At 39.9% G+C, this 26854-nt stretch overlaps 1 protein-coding gene across 3 annotated transcripts in view; it reads right to left on the reverse strand.

Moving 5' to 3' along the window:
- Positions 1 to 26854, reverse strand: part of AGTPBP1 (ATP/GTP binding carboxypeptidase 1) — a 77376-nt gene that overhangs the window by 16076 nt on the left and 34446 nt on the right. For 2 of the 3 annotated variants that reach the window (XM_056848357.1, XM_056848356.1), the window contains exons 3-17: positions 26538 to 26665; positions 25307 to 25374; positions 23748 to 23811; positions 23414 to 23560; positions 22133 to 22264; positions 18509 to 18602; positions 15941 to 15978; positions 14689 to 14897; positions 11710 to 11887; positions 9760 to 9857; positions 7995 to 8111; positions 5641 to 6302; positions 2469 to 2552; positions 415 to 501; positions 184 to 332 (exon numbers count right to left, since the gene is read on the reverse strand). In XM_056848357.1, coding sequence (XP_056704335.1) covers positions 184 to 332; positions 415 to 501; positions 2469 to 2552; positions 5641 to 6302; positions 7995 to 8111; positions 9760 to 9857; positions 11710 to 11887; positions 14689 to 14897; positions 15941 to 15978; positions 18509 to 18602; positions 22133 to 22264; positions 23414 to 23560; positions 23748 to 23811; positions 25307 to 25374; positions 26538 to 26665 — 2255 coding nt within the window. The remainder of the gene's footprint in view (positions 1 to 183; positions 333 to 414; positions 502 to 2468; positions 2553 to 5640; positions 6303 to 7994; positions 8112 to 9759; positions 9858 to 11709; positions 11888 to 14688; positions 14898 to 15940; positions 15979 to 18508; positions 18603 to 22132; positions 22265 to 23413; positions 23561 to 23747; positions 23812 to 25306; positions 25375 to 26537; positions 26666 to 26854) is intronic. The other variant, XM_056848358.1, reaches the window with a different exon arrangement.

Raw genomic sequence — 26854 nt, forward strand, 5'->3', positions numbered from 1 at the left:
GCCTATTAGCATTCATACCTGTGGGTTCTCTGAAGCTTGACCTCACAAACTCTCAAAAAGCTGTTTCCTCTAACCTGGGAATAGGGTGGGGTAGGGGAATGTTCTTGAAGCATTTGTATGTCTGAATATAGCCTCATTTTTCCTAACTCATTATTTTCAATAGGAAAAATAAACAGGTCTTACCGTAATTGAACTGACTGTTTGACTTTTCACAGTTGATTATATTAAATCGGTAAGCAATGCTTGTCCTCATTCCACTGACTTCAAAGTAAAACCACTGGTGATAATGGTTGCTGTTTATATCAGCGTTCAGAATAAGATCATACTCATTTCTAAAGATAAGCAGAAACAAAAGTCTTAAAATTAAGAGAACACAAAATGCAGAAATAAAATAGAACTGGAATTGTATCTTACTTTCTGATCTGAATAACTTTGCGCAAGTTCCCGGATTCAAATTTGGAATTAAACTTCAAAACATCTCCTTCATCTGGCACTGTATAGCTGAAAGACATCGCAAAGAAAATGGAATCATCTTTATAAATTAACTCAGCAATAATCTTAGTAGCAGACTTTCAAATAGTAACATTTGAATTAGTCCTAAAAATTTCTTTCTCAAATCCTTCCAAAAGCAACAGAACAAAAGAATATGTTCCACAGTCTCAATGTGACTATCTCCATACTTACATATTCTATCCAAATAAGAAATATTTGCATAACGGCCCTCAGTGACTGCTGACAGAAAGGCATTTAACCTAGCAAGCATAAACATCCTTCTATAATGGGGCACCATTAGATACAAAAGATATTGTGGATTAGAAATCGAGGGGTTTAATCCAGGAGTGGCTGCAGAGCACACACATTGTGCTCTCTCCCATGTTCTTCTAGAATCTAAGGATGGCACAACTGACTTGATTACTTTTATTTCATATGCATTATTTGGGTTAAAGCCCAACAACTGCACCCTATTTACAAAGACCTTTTCCCAAGAAGACAGTGACAAGTCCTTTCTAATAAAGCTTACCAGCCCCTCATTAGCCATAATAATCTTTCAGTATAACAGAAATGATCTTTGCCACCTTAAAGCTTCCACAGATTCCTGATACAGCTCCGCCCTAAGTGCTACCCCAGAAACACATTTTGACTTGCCAGATATTCTACAAAGAAATTTTATAATGGTTGGTCAACTGATTCATCTACCACATCAATTAGAACCCCAGTACCAAATAGAATTTGGGGAACTACTATAGCATTAAATGCTTTAATTGCTCCAGGCATAAAATTCCCACCCGGAGTATTGAAGAAGCAAATTAAGGCTGGATACCTTTGCGCTGTATTTGATGTTCTCCAGATGCAATTTCCAGCTTAAATTTGTTTGAAATATAATGCCTAGATAATCAAATTGCTAACTTGGTCAATTTTATTTCCATTAACTTGACATTTATATTCAGGAATATTTTTTGCATTGGAAAAGACCATGATTTTAGATTTCTGAGTGCTTATGGTTAGTCTGTCAGTTTGACAATATTCAGAGAAGGCCTTAAATAATTTAACAAGACCTACTGGGGAACATTCCTAAAGTTTGCTTTCAATCAGCTATATCTAACATATTTCAGGAGTAAATTATTTGAACACTAGCTGAAATATCTATGCCATTCTTAGCCATCATATAGTGTAAACACTAACATTTACTTTTTCCTGGATAGTATTTTAATGTTTCTGTGCCATAAGCTGATTATTTTATTCTTGGCTTATATTTATATCATATTTAAAATGTTAGTAGGTTAGCTGTTTCCCCCCAAAGTAATTTTGTTTACATAAAGAATAAAAACACTATTTCTAGTTTCAGTCCAAATACAATAAATAATGAATAGTTCATTCTATTCTAAATCGAAATCAAGAATTTTAAACATAACAAAAACTTAAAAGTGGAGTAAAATGGGAACTTTAAAAAAAATCACTGGTATTCATTAGAGCTTTTCAGGGGTTCCTAAATAGAAGATCAGTAATAGGGGGGCAGCCCTCCCCTAAAGATAGTTTGCTCCCTACTACATACCTTTTCCTGCAATGTCCATTCACAGGGTAATGTTGGCTGTGCTCTACAGATATGCTTACAGTACACGTGGACCAATGGCAAGGACCACCATATCGGGACAGTGCCCTACATGAACTGAGTGTGAACCCCAGAACACTTTCCAAAATACTCTACTTCATACAGGGTTTCTAGTGCAGGAATTCCTCATGCAAAATAATTCAAACTCACGTTAAGAGTGATACGGATTGTTCATCTCTAATTGTCACTATCTAGCATAGTGACAAGTTCCCAGCACCTTTACAGCAGTATAAATGGTCCGGTTATCACACCTTCGCATGCCTTCTCTTAAATTTTACTCTAGGTGCAAAACAATTGAAAAGAGAATAGCAGACTGTAACAGAAAAGTTAGAATGAGGACTCTGACAATGGAACCTACCTGGGACTGTCAAGGTCATACACAACTCTGTCGATAATGTCACTAGGATGAATCAGCCTTTCAATATCCTGGGCAATTTTTGTCCTAAAAAAAAACAGAGAAGGCTCTCATGTAATGTTTCCCAATTGTTCTCTAGAAAGTTGTGGTGCCACCTATTACATTTAAGCTATAAGGAAAGGAAAAGGACTTTGAAGGAAGACATATAATCCTGCTAAAAATTTAAGCCCCCGCATCAGTCCTCTATATGGAGAAGAATCAGCTTGTATACAAGGCACCGAAGCTTAGAAATTTAAAGTTTGGTTTCCTTGTTAAAGATTTCTTTTCCTTTCATTGTGGCTAGTTTTAATCATTTTGTATTAGCTTAATTCATATTTCAATTATTATTAGTAGTAAAGTCTGGTTTAGGTTAGAGAACAAATTATATCAGCAACTCATGCAATTACAACTGTAAAGTTTTAAAAGTTTCAGAGACTATATTGTGCAGTGACTGGGTTAAAGTGCAAGCCTTTCACCTCTGGAAACCTCTAGTTAAACATGACGAGGTTACAAATAAGAAATAGACACTTAATGCACTTCTGTATCAGAAACTATGTGTACTTCATGCATGCCATGTTTTGTCTAATATATTCATTTTGCCACAAGTAGTACTGCAGAACTCTTGAACTAGACACCAAAATACAGATAGTCATGCATGTCTAGTTTAGAAGTTCCCACAGCATATACACGTGTCAAAATAAAAATCATCAACATTAAACACATTAGATGCATATCAAGTATACAGTTTTCTACCCAAATTTGGTATCTATGTTGAACAGAAATCTCCCATGAAATAGCCATCAATGACTGCTCTGATCATCAGATGGTTTGTTCTACATCAAATATTTGCTCAGGAAAGTTGCAAAAGCTGGAGAGAATTTTTGTTCAAGAGCTATGTAGGAAAGTATTCATAGGACATACAATAAACAATGAAATAAACAAAAGTACATGAACAGAAAAAATTTAATCATTAAAGCACACCAAAAAATGTGATAAATTGAGGGGTAAAGCTGGCTCAGGCTAGCCTGATCTTGTCAGACCTCAGAAGCTAAGCAGGGTCAGCCCTGGTTAGTATTTGGATGGGAGACCACCAAGGAATACCAGGGTTGCTGTGCAGAGGAAGGCACTGGCAAACCACCTCTGTTAGACTCTTGCCATGAAAACCCCAAAAGGGGTCGCCATAAGTCGGCTGCGACTTGATGGCACTTTACACACACACAAAGCTGGCTCACGTTTCAATAAGTATACTAACTTCATTATTACTTGTAAAAAACTCTGGGAATCACACTAATTTCTGAAAACATTTGTTAAGTGTAAAGTTGAAACCTGAACACATTAAAAATCCATCTTTGTAAAGCACAAAACAACTTTTAAAGGGGCATCAAAATCATCCTTGATGTCTGAGTAACACATCTTGTTAAATGTCAGGCTCCTCAAATGTGTTTGTTTACAACCACAGGTTCTCTCAAGTAAATATTGTTAAAAGTTAATAATTTCCAAATCCAACTGTTGTAGCAAAAGTATTTAGAATTTTAACCATTTATTATGGGATACATTTACATTAACTAGATTTCATTTCATTGGATGCATGTGTCTAGACTATAAAACATATAAGTTTAGAAGTACTAACCATAAAGATCACCATGTGGCTGGTGAAATTTATTTATGTTATTTGTCAAACTTACAGCCTGCCAAGTTCAGCTACAAAGCTTTGTATTTGAATATCCTTATTAAAAGGGCCTGTTTAACAAACTGAATAATGTATAACCACTAAAAAAAATTAGGGTATACTGCTATGGAAAGGTCTTATTTACCCTGTGCAATCCAATTAGCTCACATTAGCCTTAGGACAAGCTTGAAATTTAGAACTGCAAGACTCTTGAATGTTTGCAGTTGTTCAGGAAATAGGAGGTATGTTTGAGGCAGTTCTTCTAAATTTAAGTATAAGAACTGTACTAGATACACAGGAGGAGTAGAAAACCCCCCACCCTGTGTCAGCACAAAGGATACCTGTGATGTAATCTTCCTGCTCATGCAAGCACTTTCATCTTAGTAATAATCTGAGGTACAGTCCACCTTTATCATTAGGCTACTGTGGGTTAGATTGCTTTTATTACCACAAACATGGAACCAGAAATGACAACACAAAGGCAAGTTTAAAAATTACCACATCGTAGCATTTACATGTGATGTACAATGAGAGAACCTATGGTTTCAGTTATCGTTCCATGAGTTTTATCAGCATCAGTTGGGCTGTGAAATAGCTGGAGATTCTATGCATTACAATGTCATAACGTTTAGTAGTAACTCGCAATGTAAAGCATGTATTTTTTACTTTAGGAAAGGATAGAGAGATTATGACAGACATAAGGGAAATTGAGACCTAATAATTGGATGAACCTGGTTAGATTTCTTTGCCCCACCACTTTGGAATACAAGGCTCAAGGAAACTGCACACACCCATTCACTACCAATTATTGCCCAAAAAGAGTTCAAGAGCCCCGATGTTATGAAGGAGAAATATCTAGTATTTCTTTCACATACATCAAAATTCGCATGTGCTTGGCAGCCATTCTCTTCTTCCTTGTGGAAGAAAAGGAATAAAGTTTGAGATTACATATTATCTGTGAATTCTAAGATCGCTATTCTTTTGATGATAATTCTATACATTATACAGTACTTTTGAATATTCAAAGCAATTTATAAACACTCTGTAATTTATACAACATTCCCGTAATTAGGTTGCTATCCTACATTTGCATAAATAATAGATTGTCTCAGAGCACATCATGGATGAGGAGATATTTTTAATGGGGCCTCTCAGCTCAGTAAACTCTCAGTTCAGAAATTATCTTCTTTTTTCACATTATAGGAAACAAAGTTACTAATGCCACTGACCATTATATTTCTAAATAGGCATAATTATTTAAAGGTGAAGTTCTCTAATCTGTCAGAGAAATTTTGAGAGAAAAAAGTCCAAAATAGAGATTATTCACCAATATTAGCCAATATCTACAGCCACAAATATTTGACAGAACAGTCAATGTTTTTAAATTAAATGTTTTTGACTCACAAACATTCACTAAATTATAGATTTAGTTTTAACATGAAACAGCTATTACAGCAACAAACTCACCTTTGAACACCATAAGGCCTTTCAAGAATGGGCTCTTTAAATGGTGGTGGCAAGTGTCCAAAATAGTCAGGATAAGCCACTTCTGAATATTCAGGAACAGACTTAGTATTTTTTACTATCTCAATATAAAGTTCTGGGTCATGGAGTTGTAACAGATCAGGCACATCAAGCATCACTTGCTCTCCCAAAGAAATCGAGCAGGATACTTCCTCCTCTTCAGGATCAGCTCCAGAACAGCACAGCTTTCCCAGCTGGACAGACCGGCCCTCAAACAAAACACTTCCACAGGATGAAACATGTTGTAAGGGTTTATTACAGCTAGTTTTACACTCTTTTGGGGTCATTGCTCTTGAACTGTAAGACTGTTCATTTTGGGGAGTGTTCTGCAAAGTAATTCTGTCCAAGCCTTTGACTAGTTCATGGTTTAGGCACTGGCACGATGAATGCAATTTTAACTGATCGCCTTGATGCTGTAAACTATTGCCTGTGTTGCTATTTTTCTTTACCAGACTCAAAGAAATGGGCCTTTTATTACAGTCCTCTATTTGCAAAGGATGATTTGTGGGAGACTGTTCATCACCAGCTGTAGGAACAATAATAGGTCCTCCTAGTGATACATCAGTTGAAAAAGGCTTTGGTTCCTTGGAAACTAAATCATATTCCTTAATATTAAAAAGAAAAAGGAGAATGGTTACATATTTAATTTATACATTGGATAAACAACACCAAAATGATACGATCCCTCTCCATAGGGCTTACACTAAATTTTGAGCAGCGAAAGCGGCTTAAGAAATTACAAGAGAGACACTGCTTTGAGGAACAGAAGGAATACAAGTTGGGTGAAAGGAGGAGGAAGGGGAGCCAACAGCAGGTGAGTATTTTGGATTAAACACAAATATGTGAAAATATAAGAACACAGAATATATTTTTATTGTTTCATTTATCTCATCTTTCTACACAACAGGGACTCAAAGCAGCTTACAGTATTCTCCTCTCCTCCATTTTATCTTCACAACAACCCTTTGAAGCAGGTGAGACTGAGAATGTGTAACTGGCCCAAGTAAGACAAATCAAGAAAAGAAGCAAAGAAATTAAGAGTATAAGGGTGAAGGCCATTTGCTGGGGTACTTTTTAAAATTATCCTAGGCCCAAACTAGAGGTTTGCATGATATGGCATGAGTTGATTTGGGTTTCCTGTATCTGGGCTCTGATGTTTGCCAAAATTCCCAAGCATGTTAGAGGCCCAGCCTGGTTTAGGACTGCAGTGTGGCTTCAGTCTTCCTTCCCTGTGCCATTTTCCCAACCTGTACCAACCTCGGGGGGAGTCCTACTTGCCCTGGTGCAGGGCTAATAGGACAGCCCCATGGCTATTCAGCTCAGGAAAACAGTGCAGGCAGGAACACTGAAGCCCCTCCTTTCTCACACTGCGGTCCTGAGTCATCAGGCCCCAGCATGCTTGGGAACACTGATTCCCTGATGTCACATGTGACTGTGTAAAGAGGAAGGAACACTTGCTAGAGGAAAGTTCAAGGTCTTATACCTTATTCCTGTTGGTAAAAGAAATAGTCGATGCCTCTGAAATCAAATGGGAAGGAATTAGTGGGCAATGTATGGGGATATGACCTTTCCACAGGTTATTAGCCCTGGATTCAGTGCTGTTAGGAAGCTTTTCTGTTTCCCCCCAGCATCTTGGTACATTCATGCACCTCTGGGGGTTTCCTTGACTTTCTCCAATCTTTCTCAAGCGTGCTTTGCTTGCAAAGGTTTGGGAAACCTCACAGCTAAACCTGGATAGGTGCCTTATGGGTGGGAAAGTTTGGATGTTCCCTGCCCCATCAACTTGGCAGCCTTGCCCCTGTAGATGCTATTCCAGTTCCCGCTCCACTGCCAGGTAACGTTTAAAAAATTGGCAACTGAATATCATTATATCATTAATATAGTATAATACTTTATAGCAATCTATATATCAGGTTTCTTTTTTTAATGCAAGCCTCTTGCCCCTTTCATTATGGAGATATGCATTTTCTCTTTTATCTCTGCAATGAAGGAGGCTAGAGATTTCCCTTTCAAACATGAAAGCTGGGAATTCAGAGAACCTGATACACAAGACTGTTGTAACATTATAACCACATAACAATATCAAATTGCCTTTTTTTCAAGCCCCAGTGGCAAAGGGAAGAATGGCCAGTGTACTATTTCAGCAGCCACAGCAGCAATGGGGAAACACAAGCCTGTTTCTAAGTGGAAGACACGTGTCTTTCAATAAAAGGGGCAGATATATAGCAAAAGTCTTACCTACTTCATCTCTCTCGTGAGCTATAAAAAAGTCTTTTAAAAGATAGTAATATGTATACCTGAAAGTCCTCCAAAAGTTCTGGGAAATATTTTTCATACATCTTTAGATCTTCTGTAGATCGTCCCAACTCCTGCTTTGGTTTCAGTTTGTTGATATCAGTCTCTATATCATCATTCTAAAAAACAAAGAAGCAAAACCAGCATTTATGAAAACATATCAGGAATTACTTTTTAAGTTTACCAAGAATGCTTAACAATTCCTAATGGCTGGATTCAGATACCCCACACAAACCAATTTGTTTATGACAAAAACATGCCTTCTGAAGTCCTCAGAGACTCTGCCCTGCCTAGTGTACAGAGCACAGACTGAAAGCTTTCTAATTTGTTAAGTTGCAGTTTTTCTTACTATGTCCAACAGGGCAAAATGGTCCCAGATTGAAGTCAAGAAATGAACCACAGTTTTGTCCAATTCAGATATCACAAATGACTATGGTCCACATCAAACCAGGAGGTCTTAAATCTGCACCCCACGCATGAGGGAAGAGTGTGAGGCGTGTGAAAGCGAAAGGATTTTAGAGGCTCATTTGTGATGTCTAAATGCAACAGTATTGCCAATGCCTCAAGATGAACCACAAGAAATTCTTATTGACTCATGTTGGGCAAATGGCATATACAGTTAGAAATCTCCATACTGCTTAATGCCACAATGTGTCAAGTGTTGTGCTATAAAGTAAAATAAAAACCCACAAATTAGATTTCACAATTACATTTATTAAACAAGCAGTCAAGAATATATATATGAGAAATGTTTGAGAAATATTTCAGTAGTGAGAGCAGATATTAATTATTTTATGGGTCTTTTAGTAAATACTTTAGGGATGTAGAAATTTGGCATAGTTTGAAAGGCCTTGGAAAGTGTATTTAGTTGACTTGTAATGTTTCACAGTTCCAACAATTCTAACAAAAATAATATGGAGCAGAGTGACAACAATCTGATTTTTAAAAAATGTTATAAGTATAAACGTGAAATGTAAAAAAGAACAGAAACAGTCACTTTTATGCAATTAAACTTCTAGAGTTAAATTTAGATATTCATTCTTTAGGAAAGATTCACAGGGCAGAGGATGGATGAACTATGAGGAATTTACTGGGAATACGTAGTGGCACAGGCCCTGGGAGTAATTCCGTACAAGCACTGGTATCCATACATGACGGGAAGTACCAAGTACCGAGACTCAGAAGCAAGCATAGTTGCTGGCTGTATTCAAACCTGTTTCTCAGAATTGGAAGGCTGCTACTGGGAAATGGGAATGATTGAGAGTGACTTGCACTGCAATCCTATGCAGAATTACTCCAGTCTAAATTGGACTAGAATAATTCTGCACAGGAGTGCATTGCTTACATAGCAAAAAAGAGCAAATGTTGGAGAAGAGCACTACTGCTTCTGCAATAGCCATTATTTCACCCCAATCTATAAGTCATTCCACACAGCTGAAGATCTCCTGACAGTCTCTTGCCAAACCAACAGTTAGACAAGAGCAGAACTTGGGGGGAAAGGAGGGGGGAAAGGTACAAGCTTAACAAGTTAATGAAAACATGGCAGTCAAACAGAAGTAAGCATATACAGACCTAAACCTCCATGGATATGCTGAAACTAATTCAGACTTATCTTTTCTCAAATCACTTTAGCAATTCAACCACAACAGTTAACATATTTTTGATGTTGAAAAATAAGCTATATACTCAAACAAATTTTAGATAGGTAATGAAAATATTCCCGTAACAGGCAACAAAAGTTATCATTTCCTTAATTCCAGTACTAACCTTAAAATGTTGCTCTATGTCATCTTCATTATCATTTTCAATCTCAGTATCTGTTTCGGTGTCATCATTGTCATCACTTTCATCTACTACGTCATCCACTGCGATATAAAATGCTCTATAAGTAGGGCAGATGGTATGTTTTCCACAACATGTACATCCCAGAAAAGAAATGATGCATGTGAAACCTTTCACTCACCAGTTGAAACCTAATACCACGTATGAATTAAAATCCCCGTGAGACCATGCAATGTATACTTGACTACACAGATTCTCCATCAAAACTATTAATAGATTTTACAGTTAGATTAATGTGGAGCAGACGGATCTGCAGTAGCAACAGAATACTTTGTGCTATGTTGTTTTAGAAGTCTTCTCACAAAACGGAAAGTATTCTGTTTGCAACATGCAAGTTTCACAAGGGAAGCAGCAGCATTATTCTGTGGAATCTATAACATACATAGGCCATTTATGCATGGTCAATTCTGATGCTCGTTCAAAGCTCTTTTTTAAAATGCGACTTTAAAAATGCCTATTCACAGTCCCGATGCAAAAGGAGAAATTCCACACACCCCACTCGCCTGCTCCTTCGTTCGTTTGCATAGCCATTAGCATGTGCGTAGCTAACGCGCCACTGTTGTTTTGCATGGTTCCCTCCAGTTCTTCTTCCCAGCAGTAGCGGAGCAAACACAAAAGGTTGCGTTAAGTGGGCTCTTTTGAAATGCGAAGCAGGTCTGCGCTGGTTTTGCAGTCACTTCCAGAATGATGGTTCAGTGTGCAAAATTCAAAAAAAATTGTGGGGCAATTCAGCCTGGAACGCACTGCTAATTACCATGCAAAAATGGCCATAGTGTTTTTATGCTGCCTGTCCAGTCCCAGATAGACTTGGCAGAACAGGGCACTGGCAATGCAAGGAAGAAAAGAATGGTAGGCAATTCATGCTGTTCAAATTTATTCTTATTCACAAGGAAGCCAGGAAGTTTCCTACTTTCAGTGCCTTATTGAAAAAGTATTTCAAAGGAAAATACAGGGAAGAACAGGACAGCATGAAGGAAATACAAGACTATCAAATATGAACAGCATCTGAAATTTTGTAGCCATTTAAGGGCAGATCTACAGTTATCTCAGCAAACATGTCTTCTGAAGCCTACATGTGCTGATATGATAGGAATGCAGAGTCACAACTGGGAGCAGCAATGAAATTAACAGCATGGGAGATGGGTGGAGGAACAGCAAAGAATGGAGAAAAGAAAGATAACCTAATTACTAAACTGGCTTAAACAAGGTCGCACCCATAACTAGCAATGTTCTCAGGACCACCTTTATTTACAGAGAAATGTATTTCCATGCCTGAAAAAGCACATGCCTAGTGATGTATGAATGGAAGCAAAACTGGCCTAAAAAAATCAAGTATATATCAGGAAGCCCATACTTAAGACCATTTCCAAATCTACACACTTATGCATTGTCAATGATAAACCTGATTTAATGATAAATACTGGTGAAATGCCTGTGAAAATTCTTTCATCCCACATTCAAAAACCCACCTCAGATTTTTTTTAAAACTAACCCAGAGTTCAAAAAGTTTTTGATAATATACAGAACACATTTTAAGATTGATATAACAGAGCAATCAAATATATTAAAGACAATGAATTAAATCAAGAAACATAAATGAATTTTCTGTTTAACAGATCAAAATTAAAATTAAGGTTTCTTGTTTTTATCTTACATACAGGCATAAATTTCAGTTTTCACAAAACTGCTACATTACAGTATTTCCCAATCCATTAAAAGGTGCATATTAAGAAGAATCTATGTTAAATTGTATAATATCAGTATCTCATCAGTATAAACAAAAAACCCCCCACATAACTGTAAGTTTCTATAGCTTTATAATTTTCTGTTCTATTGAGAATAAAACAAACTATTATGTTTCAGAATTAACCATACCTTCAGGAGGCAAACTATACAGGTGAGCCACTGGTCCATTACCAGGAATGACAGGCAGTTGGAAATGGAAAGCACTTCTAATGGTCGGCAGTGGAAGACGATTTTTAGGATAACATTTTCTCATTATCAGACTGGAAGTGTTGACTAATGGATCTAGAGTTCTCACTGCAAGGCATTCCTAAGAACACAAATAAGTCATAAGATAGTAAAAACACTGTGTACCACATATTTTGTTCTTTATGAACTATAGCTGTACTATGGTATCAGGCACTAAAGAGATTTTTAAAAAAAGATAAGCATAGTTTGATAGCGGAACCTTTGTTTCATTTGTGCATGAAACTTAGACAAGCTGAAATAAGCAGAAAATAAGTGAAAATAAAATATACCTCTTTTACAGAAAACTACACTCAAGTATTAATAAAAATGTTTATGATTATTTCTCAAGTTGAGCCTTTTGTATGTACTGTTTCTGTATTTCGCACTTTAAAGTATTCAGTGATAACACTGATTCTGGTTACATTCAAGACTTTCTTCTGGAATGCCAATTAGGAGACTTGCTGAGCTCATGTACCATCAAGCCAGGAGAAAAATCAAGCTTTTGCTGTCAAACACTTCCGGCGTGCAACTCTTATCAGATAAATCAGTAGTTATTTTAGTGGAAAACAGACTATGGCTTCTAGGCCATGTTGCAAAAACAGAATACGTTTCAAGCAGTTGCCTATAAACTGAAATCATACACAAAAGCTTTCTTCAATCAGCAGCCAGTGTGCATTCATGCCCAAGGTCGCACATATAGTCTTAAAAAAAACTTCAAATAAAAAACCATGAAGGAAGCACAGACTAAGAACCTGTTTGGCATAACAGTTACATTATTGGATGCTGATCTACTCAGAACACAAAGCTTACAAGGTAACCTTGGGCCAGGCATTCTCAGCCTAACCTATTTTATAAGATTGTAAAGATGAAATGGAGCAAGGCGACCCTATGTACTACAGCCCCAGGCTAACTGGTAGACAAATGTCTTCACACAGAAACAAAGCTATGTCTATTTATTTATACCTCACTTTTCCCTACCGGGGATTCAAAGCAGCATACATCATCATTCTCCCAGTCCTCCAGTTTATCCTCACAACCACCATCCTGTGAGGTAAGTTAGGCTGTGAGTGTGTGACTAGCCCAAGGTCACCCAGTGAGCTTCTATGGCAGAGTGGGGATTCATACCTGGGTCTCCAAAATCCTAATCCAATAAACTAACCACTGAATTATGCTTGCCATCTATATGATGCATATCTATATGCCTATGTGATGTAGCTATGCAGCTGGGTGTGCAGAAAAGCTTGATAATTATTTAAAGGACGTGGATACTCAAGCAACCCAAGTTAAATAGAAGGGACAACACTGCAATGAGTACCCACCTTTCTTTCTTTTTCCAGTTGGGAACTCTTCATTGTATAAACTGTCAAGTTATTTTGGTTTCCTATACTCATTGGAATTTAAAACAATATTTTGTGATTGCGAGGGGAACTGGGGCCAGCCATTTTGTGGGTTGGCCATATCAACTATGTCAGCCATTATGTGGTAGCACAAAATTTAAAAAATGTTCACAGGCTCAACTAAGGTTCAGGACACTGAAACAAATGGTTCAGGTGGAAGCTCTCTTGCTACAGTTTTGGTGTTTATAAATTAATGCTACTCCTAGATCATCTTCGGAGGGTGCAGAGGGGCTTGACAACCCCCCGCCAGCCTTCCCGGGAGTCCCAGCAAGGCTGGGAGGGGGCCTTTAGACCCCTCTGCGCTCTCTGCGCAGATGGGTTTGACAGCCCCCCGCCAGCCTTCCCGGCAGTCTCGGCAAAGCTGGGGGGTCTTTAGACCCCTCTGTACTCTCTGTGCAGAGGGCGCAGAGGGGCTTGACAACCCCCGCCAGCCTTCCCGGGAGTCCCGGCAAAGCTGGGGGGGGGGTCTTTAGACCCCTCTGCGCTCTCTGCGCAGAGGGGCTTGACAACCCCCCGCCAGCCATCCAGGAAGTCCCGGCAAAGCTGGGGGGGGGGGTCTTTAGACCCCTCTGCACTCTCTGCGCAGAGGGGCTTGACAACCCCCAGCCAGTCTTCCCGGGAGTCCCAGCAAAGCTGGAAAGGGGTCTTTAGACCCCCTGAAGGCGCGCGGTGGCCCGAATTTTCCCCCAAACTCCGGATCCCCCCCGAATTTCGGGGATCCGAAGCGGGGGAGTGCGGACTTCGGCACGGCCCGAATAAAAACGGGCCGAATTTTGCCGAATCCGAATTCAACCGAATTTTTTTTTTCAACAGCCCTAGTTACAACTACTGTTAACCATTTGGAAAGTATCACAGCCCATGGAAGCAATGCAAATAAATGGCAAAGGTCCATGGTGGAAGAAGTATTACTCATTGAGATAATTTGAGTTTTTGAAGGAGAGATTTAATTAAGTGCAAAGGATGAATCAAAGAACTCCAAGCAGCTAACAAATAGTCATGAACACATTGTCCCAAGTGGGATGCTCTGGTAAAGACTGCAGTTCAGCTGTTTGACCATGATGGTCCTCATCAGACTGGAGCATGTTATACCTCCATTGTGCGCAGCTTCTGTACAAAATCAGTTGAATCAAAATTGCAACTCTCTCTCTGGTTTTCTTTTAAAAAGATGTACATGCATAGACCTTCCCTGTGATAATAAAGAGCCTAAATTAAAATGGCATGAATACTGATCATAAGACAAAATGATTAGGACATGTACATTCAAGTGCAAAGTGCTTGTCAAAAGAAGCTGATCATACTGAATATGTTTCCCCATGAAGCAAGATGATTTTTCTGTTAAGGAAGAATAGTAATAATTTAGTTGGCACAATATTCAGGATTTTATCCACCACAAATTTCCGGAAGATTTATAAAATATATTTTTATATTCATCATAAGAGCATTTAAAGAAGCTTCACCGTTCAATCATAGCGATCCAAGTACTTACTTGTGATGTGTTATACAAAATTTTCATCCCACTGACATCAAGAAATGCTTTTCTTCCCAGTTTGGTGTTTGTAACATTTTTAATAGACTGTAAGATTCCTTTGCGGATCAACATATGTCTATGCCGGCTATCATGACGGTGCCAGTCTACATAGATGGTTAAAAGCACGTGGACATAGCCTCTGTCTACTGCTCTTCTGGCATTTGTTTCTTGGGAAAAATATTTAAAAGTTATCAAGTCATTTTAAAGTATCAAAACCAGTAAGAATCAAATAAGTGACTTTTGGGGGAAAAAACCTGACTGCAACCTAGTACCAATTCTGGTTCCTCGGGAAACATACCTCTATGATACATATTTATCTTATTTTCATATTATCAGTTTAGGCAAACATTAAAGGTGGAACATATAAAATGGTTCTTTAAGTTTCTTAAACTTGACAGAGAATCCAACATTTCAAGACCAAGCTATTGATCTTAATAGACGGGAGCCAATATAGTAACTCAGTATAATATAATGGTTAGCATGATGATTTCGACTGGGGAAGATGCAGGTTGAAATCCCCACTTTGCCATGAAGCTTTCTGGATAACGTTAGGCCAATCACCACCTTTGTCTCTCAGGCTAACCTAATTCACAGGGCTGTTATAAGGACTAAATGGCCGAGGGGAATAACCATGTAGGACACCCAGAGCTCCTTGGAGGAAGAACAAGATAAAAACACAATAAATTCTAAGATTAGCCTGTATACTACAAACAGTTGCAGTAAAATAAAACAGAAGTCTAGTGGCACCTCAAAGGCTAACAAGATTTATTCAAGTATAAGCTTTTGTGAGTCATACCTCAATTCTTCCAATTTATATGAAGTGCACAATCACTTTACAGACACTTTTATACTCAAAAGTGACAGGGGATATACTTTTGGGTAAAAGGGTCTTTATAAAATGATTATATACTCCATATGCATCTGAAGAAGTGAACTCTGACTCAAGAAAGCTACTACAAACATGTTATTTTATAAGAGAGATTATGTATGATGGATTTCCATTGCTCTGCTTTTTTTCTTAATTTCCTTTGCAGAATCATCTACCAGCAAGACAATCCAAAGTCTTTCAACACACAAGATGATATACTCCATTGCAATCTATAAAATATCACCTTTCAGTTTTATCGCTGTATAGGTTTACAACCTCCAGACTGCTGGTATTCTGAACATTCCAAATATAATTTTGTTAAATATTAAACCAAACACTTACTCGATTTTAGCAAGGCAGCAAGAGTGTCTAAAGCAACCCTATGAATATAAAAAAGAAACACAGATTTAGACAATAATCTTGATCATTTATTAAGTACCCCTATAAATAGAACTGTTGTCTTAAAGTCTGATAATAAAATTCCTTGTTTAAATTATTATTAATTCAAAACAATTTATTATCTATTTTACATTAATTTAATTTTTCTCCAGCTATACACCCACACCCACACCCACACATACAAGATGACTGGCTAAATGAGTATCTTTTCAGAAGAATATTTCCTCCAATTTTACAAGTACCGTATTTTCCGGCGTACAAGACGACTGGGCGTATAAGACGACCCCCCATTTTTACAGTTAAAATATAGAGTTTGGGATTGTCCCGAGTCCGCGGCCTAGGGGCGGCCCTTGGGACTGCGCCCCAACCCCGCGGCCGCCCCCAGACCTCCTGGAGGGGCCCAACCCGATTTCGCGGCCTGGGGCCGGCCCTCGGGACTGCGCCCCAACCCCGTGGTTACCCCCGGTCCTCCTGGGGCGGCTCAACCCCAGGGGGAAACAACACCACTTACCAGGGCGGGAGAAAGAGGGGCTGGCAGCGCGCCAGGAGCCGGGGCTGGCGGGAGAAACAGGAGGAGGCCGGGGGCCGACCTCCCGGCATGGAAGAGTGTGTGCCGACCCGGCCCGGCCGGAGCAAATCCTGGAGGCGAGGCGGGGAGGGAGCCTCCCCGGGCAGCGGGAGCCCCACAGCCAGAGACATCGGCTGTAGCCAAGGCTCAGCCCCGGGCTCTGGCGGGAGGGTGGGAGCCCGAAGCGGCAGGACATGGCTCTCGGGGGGAGTCGGCGAGGGGAGACGGGAGTGGGGAAGAAGAGGGGGACGGGGGCGAGAGTAAGGGCCCTCAAGAAGGGCGAGGCTAAAGGCGAGGGGAGGACAGAGCCGATGGCCCGCGGAGGACGGGGCTAAAGGAGGGTTTGGAGGGGAGGGAAGCCCATAAAGATAGAAGCTGAAGCGGAGGCCGGGGAGGAAAGGGGGCATGTTGGGTGTGCTAGGCGGCAGCCAAAACACCCTGTGCCGGGAGAAGAGAGTGGCCACCCCAGCCCCGGCCAGCCAGCCAGCCACCTGCCTGCCTTGCGCTGCCGCTGGAGCGCAGCCGAGCACTTCCCTCCGTGCACCCCGGCGCGCCTGGCTCCGACTCCGAGCCGGGCAGTGAGCACCCTCGCCGGGCTCGCCTCCCCTCCCTCCTCCAGTGGACATGGACAGAGCGGAGGCGGCTCCCCAGGCAGATTCTCCAGTCCGGCTCGGAATTCAGCATCCGGCGTATAAGACGACACCCGGTGTATAAGACGACCCCCGACTTTTGAGAAGATTTTCCTGGGTTAAAAAGTAGTCTTATACGCCAGAAAATACAGTATTTCTTTTTTACTTTGATGTGTGTGTGGATCTTATGGACATTTTACTCTGGCTATGGCTTAAATAAAAAAAATACATAGAATTAAAAACAAACAATATTTCACTATTAATAATGGAACCGGGTCCTCAACTTTTCCTGGATTTCCAGCCTGGCTGAAGTCCCTTTTCTAAAGCCTTACAAAAATCTGTTACCATTTGTTGCTACCAGCACAGCCAACTAGACAACAGCACTTCATGACCACCACAGCCTATATTCTAACAGAGCAAACTTAAGAATACTTTCTTGGGAATAACCCAACCAAATAGACCTGAACAGGATTTTCTGTAGACCTGCTTAGGATTGTTTTCTAAACTTCCTATACAAAAGAACAAAAGAGAACAAACTTTGATAGCATGACTAAGGCAGCCTATTTGTGAGTATAAAAGAGTAAATTTACAGGCACAAGTTTTATATTAAAAAGGTATCATAAAAGGAAAATAAGAAACGTACATGCAGTTCAAAAATTAGAAGACATAAGAATGCAAAGTGTAGGAAAATACAAGAATTCAGAACTTTTTGACAATGCCTGGTGCCACATTAAAATCCAGGTAGGATCCTGTAACATTGAGACTAGACTACTGCAATGCACCTTACATAGGTCTCCCCCTCGAAACTCAACTCAGAGACACCAGTTGGTACAAAATGCTGCAGCTTGAGTTTCATGAAGAGCTAAATGGAGCATGCATATTACTACCATTTTGCAGTCACTTCATCGGCTGCTTACCCAGGCAGAAAGCACATAGTTTTCCTTAGTTTCAGCTTTGTTTCAGATTTTTGCTTTGTTTTAGATTTCCACAATTGTGATCCTAGTTCAATTCCTGGATGTCCCATCCTATTAACTGCATTGAGTTACAGCGTGTGATCTGCCTTGAGTCTCAGTGAGAAAGGCAGACTATAAACCATGTAACCAAATGCTTATTTAAAGATCACACTCCTTTTTTCGCAAAACGTTTTCAAAGATGACTGTAGCCATATGGCTTCTCCAATTTGCAAAAAAGCCACATAGGTTCAGTCATACCATTTTTCTCCTCATTTCAAATATTAGTTAGCCTTATATTTAAATAAATATTTCAGTGGCATTTCAGAGGTGCTATTTTCAATGTACTGAGTATTTTACTCACTTCATAAGGCCAGTGTTCTTCTTGCTGAAAGGACCGATGATCTTAAACATCAGCTCCACAACCCCATTCTTACCCAAGGACACAGCATTTACAGCTGAAAATGTTTTAAAAATATGATTTTAATTGAAGTGCAAAAGTATTAAGGTGACATTTTATACTTAATGGAAAAGCAGCTAAAGCACTGTGTAGCTAAAACACTATCTTACTAGCTTTTTTCCTTTCACTAGAGATAAATTGCATGTTTACTTCCTCAAATATTGAATCCAATTTTCCAGTGAACCTTCAGAATACTACATGGAATTGTTTGGAGGTATTATGCTACAGAATACTTGTTATTCCTTCTGGATCTTAAGCACTAGTGATGGAAACAATCCTCTGTGCTGAAGACATAATTAGACCACCAATTATGAATGGTATCTGTGAAGACCTGAAAAAAAGCTCTCCTTAAACCATATAGCAAATATTTTGTGCATGAGTATTTCTACACTGCTGCTTGGGAACTGCAGTTATGGGGAGAGAAGATAGATAACTATGGTATATACAGCATTATACATTGAATGCCTTGCCCCATTACTGGCTGTTCAGATGTACCAATTTTATCATTTATCAGCTGCATGGATTCCCTCATGGAAGAAGAAGCAGAAGCTCCGGTGGCAATATCACTTGCAAGGCAGTTAGCAAATGCCAGCAAAGGAGAGGCAGCTATTACCATGGCTCAGTTGTTATAGTTTTCCCCTAGTTTTCTGGCCCAGATAAAAAAGCAACAGCTCGATCCTAGTAGTATCCAGTTCCAGTGCAAAATGAGCGCCTGTATGCAAATGAGCATTCAGGCGTAACTTGATTATAACTTTTGGCGTATCTTCAAATCAGTCATTAAATAATAAACTACAGATAGAGTAACAGCTCTATCTTTACCAGACAGCAGATAGATTAAATGATAGACATACAGGAAATCAATTGAGCAATAAAAGATCTTATAGAAGAATATAAATCACGACTGAGTAAAAAAAATGGGTAAGTAAAACTGAGTAAAAATGGGCAGACTCTGTTCGATTGGACTGTCTAAGAATCTGCCAAATAATTCATTGAGGGGTAAGGCATTATGTCTGGCCAAGAAGAAAAGTCTTTGAAAGGTTGGAATGGTTAAGAGTTCTAGATAATCTGGAAGCACTGGAAAAGACGGGGTGCTCAATCCCTAGAAAGAGGGTGCACATTTCCTTTTGGCATCACCACATAGTTAAAGATGGTCCCTTCGTTCTAAACTTGTGAGTATCTTATTCATTACTGAAGGGAGGTCTGAGGGAAAACTTGGATAGGAAATCTGTAAACTTGAAAGTCTTTCCAGCCCAAAATATTGTCAAAGGCTTTCACGGTCAGAGTTCATTGGTTCTTGTAGGTTATCTGGGCTGTGTGACCGTGGTCTTGGTATTTTCTTTCCTGACGTTTCGCCAGCAGCTGTGGCAGGCATCTTCAGAGGAGTAACACTGAAGGACAGTGTCTCTTCTTCAGTGTTACTCCTCTGAAGATGGCTGCCACAGCTGCTGGCGAAACGTCAGGAAAGAAAATACCAAGACCACGGTCTTTCCAGCCCATTCCCAGCTACTGCGGAGGGGGAAAAAGACTTTTTTAAATGTAAAAAATGAAAGGGGGAAATGCTCCACAGCGAACAGCGAGGCTGCACCACCAAAAAAGGTGGTGCAGCCCTGCTGGGGCATTCCTGGAGCAAAAGGGGCTAAGAAGCTGACTGATGTCAGTAGGGCTGTCAATTCGGTTCAGTCCGAACTGAAAATCAACCGAATTTCCCCTGATTCGGTGATTTTCTGTTCGGACGGATCCGAACTCAAAACTGGCGGGCAACCGGGGGGGCCGAATTCAGCGAGTTCGGGAGTTCACGAATAAATTCGGCAAATTCGGCCCCCCTTCAGGGGAGCCCGCTGAAAGGCGCGGGCTGCCCTTTAAACTGATCTGAGCCTCCCAGCTGGGAGGCGCAGATGAGTTTAAATGACAGCCCGCGCCTCTCCAGCGGAGCCCGCTGAAGGGGGGCGCGCTGCCCTTTAAACTCATCTGAGCCTCCCAGCTGGGAGGCGCAGATGAGTTTAAATGACAGCCCGCGCCTCTCCAGCGGAGCCCGCTGAAGGGGGGCGGGCTGCCCTTTAAACTGATCTGCGCCTCCCAGCTGGGAGGCGCAGATCAGTTTAAAGGGCCCCCGCGCGCCTTTAGGGAATCCCTCTGAAGGCGCGCTGGGGCCGAATTTTCCCCCGAACTCCAGATCCCCCCGAATTACCGGGGATCCGAAGCGGGGGAGTTCGGACTTCGGCACGTACCGAACCCACAAGGGTCAAATTTGAATCCGAACTGTACCGAATTTTTTTTTTTTGATAGCCCTAGATGTCAGCTCCACCCCTTGGAACAGCCCTCCCCAACACTGGTGCAGGCTTTCCCTTCTGAAAAATCCCTGCTGGCATGGCTGTACTGGCGGAGGGGGCCAGCATTCCACGGCTCCTGGCGTGTTTGCCCCCATGTTGGTGTAGGTGCCACTTTATTCTGTGATATGGTGGCTTGTACGCTGTTGCAGGGTCACGCCAGCTCCTATGGAGATTCCCCCCCCCCAAGGAATGCACTCTTCGTCTACAATCTAGGTCCAAGAAGACACAAAAGGGTCACACTCAGTCCATTTTTAAAGATCAGGAAGAAAATCCTGATCTATGCTAACAGGGAGATGGAGCCAAGACCAGCCTCTAAATATAGGTTAGAGTTTGAAATAAAATTAGGTGCTTGAAAGATGGCACATAAAAAGTTTGATTGCAAAGATCCTACTAAATGGTTCCTTGCAAGGCAGAAATTACAAGAGCAGACTGGAATAAAAAGCATATATTTTTACATGATGTTCTGTGGTGTAAAATGCTCCTGATATCATTTTCCCATTTATACAACACTCAGCTTATCTGTAAATTTTAAAATACCAATGGAATCCTATGCCTTGAATACAGAACCCCTAGAATTGGTAGACAGAATGGTGACTAAAGGAACCACCTAGATATGGCCACTATCTCAGAAAAGTGAACATTTGGCAATAGTTGCTTTTAGGGAAGTTATATATGTAATGCTAGTACTGTCTTAACCATGAGGAAGATATTGAGATTTTGCCCTAGGACTTCACCATGGGATTATAGGCTTCCGACTCCAAGTACTTTTCTTTTTGTTCTTGAATTCCACACATTACATTAATATGTTAGTCAGGTTAACATCAATAAGGATTTCCTATCCACGTTAGCAAGAATTCTCAATGACAGTGCCAATGTAACCTTCAGTCAAAGTTATAAATGGCTAAACTGTTCCACCTGTACTTACTGATGCTGAGATATCCACATATCTCCTGCCTAATAATCAATTAAATAAGACTTAACATTAAGGGGTCTGCTGTGCCACAACAGAGGCGGATGAGTTCTTGGAAACAAGAAACAGCCACATAACAGCAGTTAAGGACAGACAAAATCTGGTACTGTGCTAGTAGTTCTCTACTAGTTTTCGACATTAATATAAGTGTAATATGCAGGTATTTTCATCTTGTATATTAGACATCAAAATAAATGGGTATCAGAGGGAAAAAGTCAAAGTTCTTACAGTTGGTTGAGTACACTCGTAACACTTGAAGACAAGGCAGTATTAATCTTTGATTCTGCAAGTTCTGCTTTACTATGTTTAGTGTTATATTTAAAGCACCACTAATTCTGGCTTTTACTCCAATTTTTTTATCTGAAAATAAAAAGGAATAGAAATCTTAGCACATATGCAAATTAAAATTTACTCAAATATACTCTCAGAATTAAATTGTTAAAACTACTATGAGCTTAAGGTAATAAACTGAATTTCTGTGGCATGTATGCAATCGTGCAGTTCATCTGACAGAACAGCATTTCTGTTTGCATAAGAAGGGGTGGTAATTCCTCCTGATTCTCCACTACCACTATGCCCCTACGCTGTTCCTGAGGGTCTGATATCTAGGAACACAGTTTCAGGGGAGAGGACTCAGTGCACTGCAGCAGGAGGGAGAAGAAGGTAAATCCCACTCCACTCCCATTGGAAACATGCCAAGGGCACCGTTGTAACACCATTATTCCAAGGTTAGCAAGTTTCTCTACATCCATATAACCAACTTTTCTTCCTTTCCAGTACAGAAGATTGCTTCAACTCCCTATATGCATTTTCTGGTGAAATCTCACTTGTGCCTTTTTGGTCACCTCAGTGACAGTATTATTGCTGTGTCCTAATCATATTTCAGTTATCTTGCTTATCTTGTCAGTTTCCTATCTGCATATTGATTAATCAATTGTTAACTGTTCAGAGGATGAGTAGAGATTGTATGGTATGAAACCTCATAAAACAAATACACAGGTCTTCAAGAAACCAGTATAGTAGCTGAAAGTGTTGGGATACCTCTCTCTCAAAAAGCACACAGTGCACATGGCAAGAAAGTATACATCAGAAAACTGAGCCAGTCATAGGTAAATGATGGGACAGAGTCCAAATTTTGAAGGGGGAATGGATACTTGATTTCATGGGTACATACACCCTCCTGCTGATCTATTCTGGAATGAGCCCACTCCTCTAGACCAGGGCCAATTTGAAATGGTTTGCTGTGGCCTTCCTTTGCCCTTCATTTCCCTAGGGATGTGGTAGGGAGGGCTCTAAGTAGTTTCAGAATGGCACAACAGATCAATCATTAATCCAGCTGTAATTTAAAATCAGTAGTGACAATAAGCAGATACCTGACTTGTCAATAAATATACAACATACTGTTGTCAGAACAATTCCTATGGGCCAGCTATGGTTTCCAGCATCCACATCAAGAGTATAATTGCCTCTTTTTCTTACTGTTATGTATCAATGATAAGTCCAGCTCACCTTTTGGGCCAATTTTTGCAAGGAGAGAATGAAGGAGCACCATTAAGTCTTCATTTGGTGGAGAATCTTTGCTGACATTCACAAGCAATTGCAGTAAGATTTGTGTCCCTCCTTTTGAAACAAGAACACTTGTTCTCCTGCTACCACCTAGAAATAACATATAAGTAACAACAATCCTAAAATATAGAGACCTTGCTGGAGTTCAAGGCCATATAACCTATTTATTAAATTTCTGTCAGTAAAACAATGTTTTTAAATTATTTGAGAATATAACAATCCAGCAATACCCCAAGACACCACAAATTCCACAGCTTGCAATTTGATATAAACTTACCCACTGCTACCAACTCAATCAGGATGTTTAAGATATTTAATGTAGTTTGAAGATCTCTTGTATTCTGAAATGAATAAGGATTTCATATATTTTTAATACAACTTCTTGCATAATAGTAAAGGTTAATGAGTATGATTTGCTCAATTAAGGTATAATTTATATCATTGAAAAATCCCTCTCCTTACAGAATCAAATCAGACATGAAATACATACAAGAACATTTTATATATTAAATATTACATTTATTAATTTCTTACATAAATTTGGGCTTACTTTGGCTGTACCATGCCCTAAATTTTCTACTGTTGCCATATGCGCTGCCTGACCTCCCGCCCTGGTCATGGCAACCACACCAGAGACTCGCTGTACTGTCTAAAGCGCCAACAGCCCGCCGCTCTGGGCTAGCGCTCTGCTGCATTGCCAGGCTGTCCAGGACAAGAGACCGGGTCGTCCCTGCAGAACCAGCAAAAGGGAAGCCAGGATCCTGACTGTCTTTTGATCCAAAGGGAAGCCATTATGCCGAAGCAAGAGCATCACGTCGCTCTCTCTTGCAGCCCCCCCCTCCGGTATCCTGTGAGAAAAACATCCGCCGCAATCTGTTTGATACCCTCTGCTGCATCCCTGGAATGTAAAGATTCACACCTTCCTGAGGCACATGAGAAGATCAGTCAAGTCAATGATATGTAAATCATTGGTGCCAGCTTAGTTTACAAATTGTCACTTTGCCCGATCTATGGATCCAAAGTCTTTGATCGCTATTGTTTTAGATAGGAGCCATCTGGGGAGTCTCAACCTCCACCCCACACAGAGAAGGGTATATTTTGCCCTCCCCAACAGAGCAGTTAGAATTCTTATCCCTCTTTGCCAAACTGTGTATTGTGTATGTTGAGTTTTACGGAGCTCCACACACCCCCTTTTTCTTCTTTGCGGTGACTTGGCTGGCTCAAGGCTCCGATACATCCCTCGCCTATCCCCTGCTATATTTCATTTTTGTATCTTTATGCCACGGATTTTGGACTTCTTCACTCCTAGATTGGTAACGTATTACCCAATCAACAACATCCTAAACGTCTCTAGTCTTACCTCCTTTTTATTCTTAGTTTCCTGTATGTATGTATTTGCAACATTGAATGAATGAATATACATAAACATAATCTGGAAATCATTGGTCTGTCTTTATTCTAAGAGTCACTGAAAACAACCCTGATATACATTGGGTGATTCCGCTATATAAATATTAGTGTTGCTGCTCATGCTAATTACCCCAATCAAAGAGCAGTTTCGGTAACACTACTCATATGCCAACTGTAGTTAATTGTAGTCAAATAAGTTTCCATTTATCTTATATGTCTCAACTGCACACCACCAGGTTTTTTGTTATGATCTGAAGATGCTGTTTAAAAATAAGTTCCATTCCATTCAAGAAACAGTCTCACTCAATTACCAAAAAAGTCAATGAATGAATTGACTTGTCAGACCGATTTCATAAGTAACTGAGAAGCAAGCTTTGGTTAGCATAAAGAAGTCCCAGTGGTTCACTATAAATTAAAAATCAGTACCTCTAAAGTTGAGAGAATAACTTCAATGCCTGTTGAACCTTTTGCAGTCATCTCCTTCTTTATTTTTTCTGAAAATTAAAGATGTACTTTTTTAGTGAGTGTATGTGTATATATTTATTTGCATTCGAAATTAATTATAAATGTGTATGATATCAAAAGATGCAAAAAAGACTACACATGTGCTGAAGATACAAAAGCAAAGCCAATAAGCTAGTTTCACTACTAATTGATCCATAGTTTAGAAAGTTTGTTTTTCCTTGCAGATTCGTTTAAAGGCCAGCATTGTCATCAAACTTCCATACTGGCATATATTATCCCACCTCTGCCACTCTTGATGGCCAAACTAGCTCCTCTTTTCCAGTTACATGAGGGCCTGAAATTAATTTGGGCTATCTCCCAGACAAATATTGAGAGTTGGTGGAGATAGGGCAGGATTGAGCATAACCCCACGTTAACCTCATTACACTCAAGCAAGCCCCTCCCGTTTACCTGACCAACAGATCATCAGTCAGGATCCCTCAATAATTAATATGAGAATGTTTAGTATAAAGGATCTGGTTGCTCTGGCACTCACGTCTTAAAAAGAGCTAAATCCCACATCAGCATTTCCTGCTAAAAAATTCTTACGCCAGATTGATCCAATTTGAAATTACTGAAAACTCAGCTCAATGAAGAAACTAAAACTGCATCCATCAAATCACCTCTTTGCCTGGAGACCCCCCTCTTTCCTTATTTAGAAATACTCCTAGGACCCTGAACCTCCTTCTGAGTCACTTTTGGCTAAACTTGTGGCCTGCCTGTTAGTGTACCTTGTCCCCTCCCTACTTGCTAATCTTGAGATAAAAATAATCTTTTGTTTTTAATGCACGTGTCTTGTCCTATAACTGGAGAGAGAATCTGTTACCAAATCAAGTTCCTATACACTCCTGCTGGCTTCATCTCATGTATAACCACAAAGGCGTCATGGTTCTAAACACACCATCACATGTCTCTATCCTCTCTAGCCTACTTTGGAACCACAGCATGGTCTGGTTTCCACTGCTGTTTTCCTAGAAGTACCTTTTGGGATTATTGGCTCCTGGACACCATACCCTGCCTACAAAATTAGACCTGAGCTTGAAAGTGAAAAACACTGTATATCACCTAAGAAAGCAAAGCAAAGATCATCTAAAAAAATAATATCAAGACAATATGATTTTGGTTGAATTTAATATACTGTACTTGTATTTACCTTGACTTTGAGTCAGATGGAGTATCTTTGATGTAACATATCTGGCAGTGTCCGTTTCCACCAAACATTCTGCATTGATCTTCTCAAGTTGTGTCAATAAACTAACAATACGAGAATTGTTAGTTAAACTGGAAAGGGGAAAAATTATACATTATAAACACAGAAACAGTGTAAACAGTTTACTTGCGCTGTAAGAGTCTGCCCCCTACCAACCCATAGCATAGATTTTTAATATTAGGCCCATGCTACCAGCATACAGGAGAACCACACAGAGATTTTTTTATGGGTCTCAAGTTAAGATTCCCCATAAGACAGAA

This window comes from Euleptes europaea, chromosome 4 (assembly GCF_029931775.1).
Source record: "Euleptes europaea isolate rEulEur1 chromosome 4, rEulEur1.hap1, whole genome shotgun sequence".
In the NCBI taxonomy this organism is placed as follows: Eukaryota; Metazoa; Chordata; class Lepidosauria; order Squamata; family Sphaerodactylidae; genus Euleptes; species Euleptes europaea.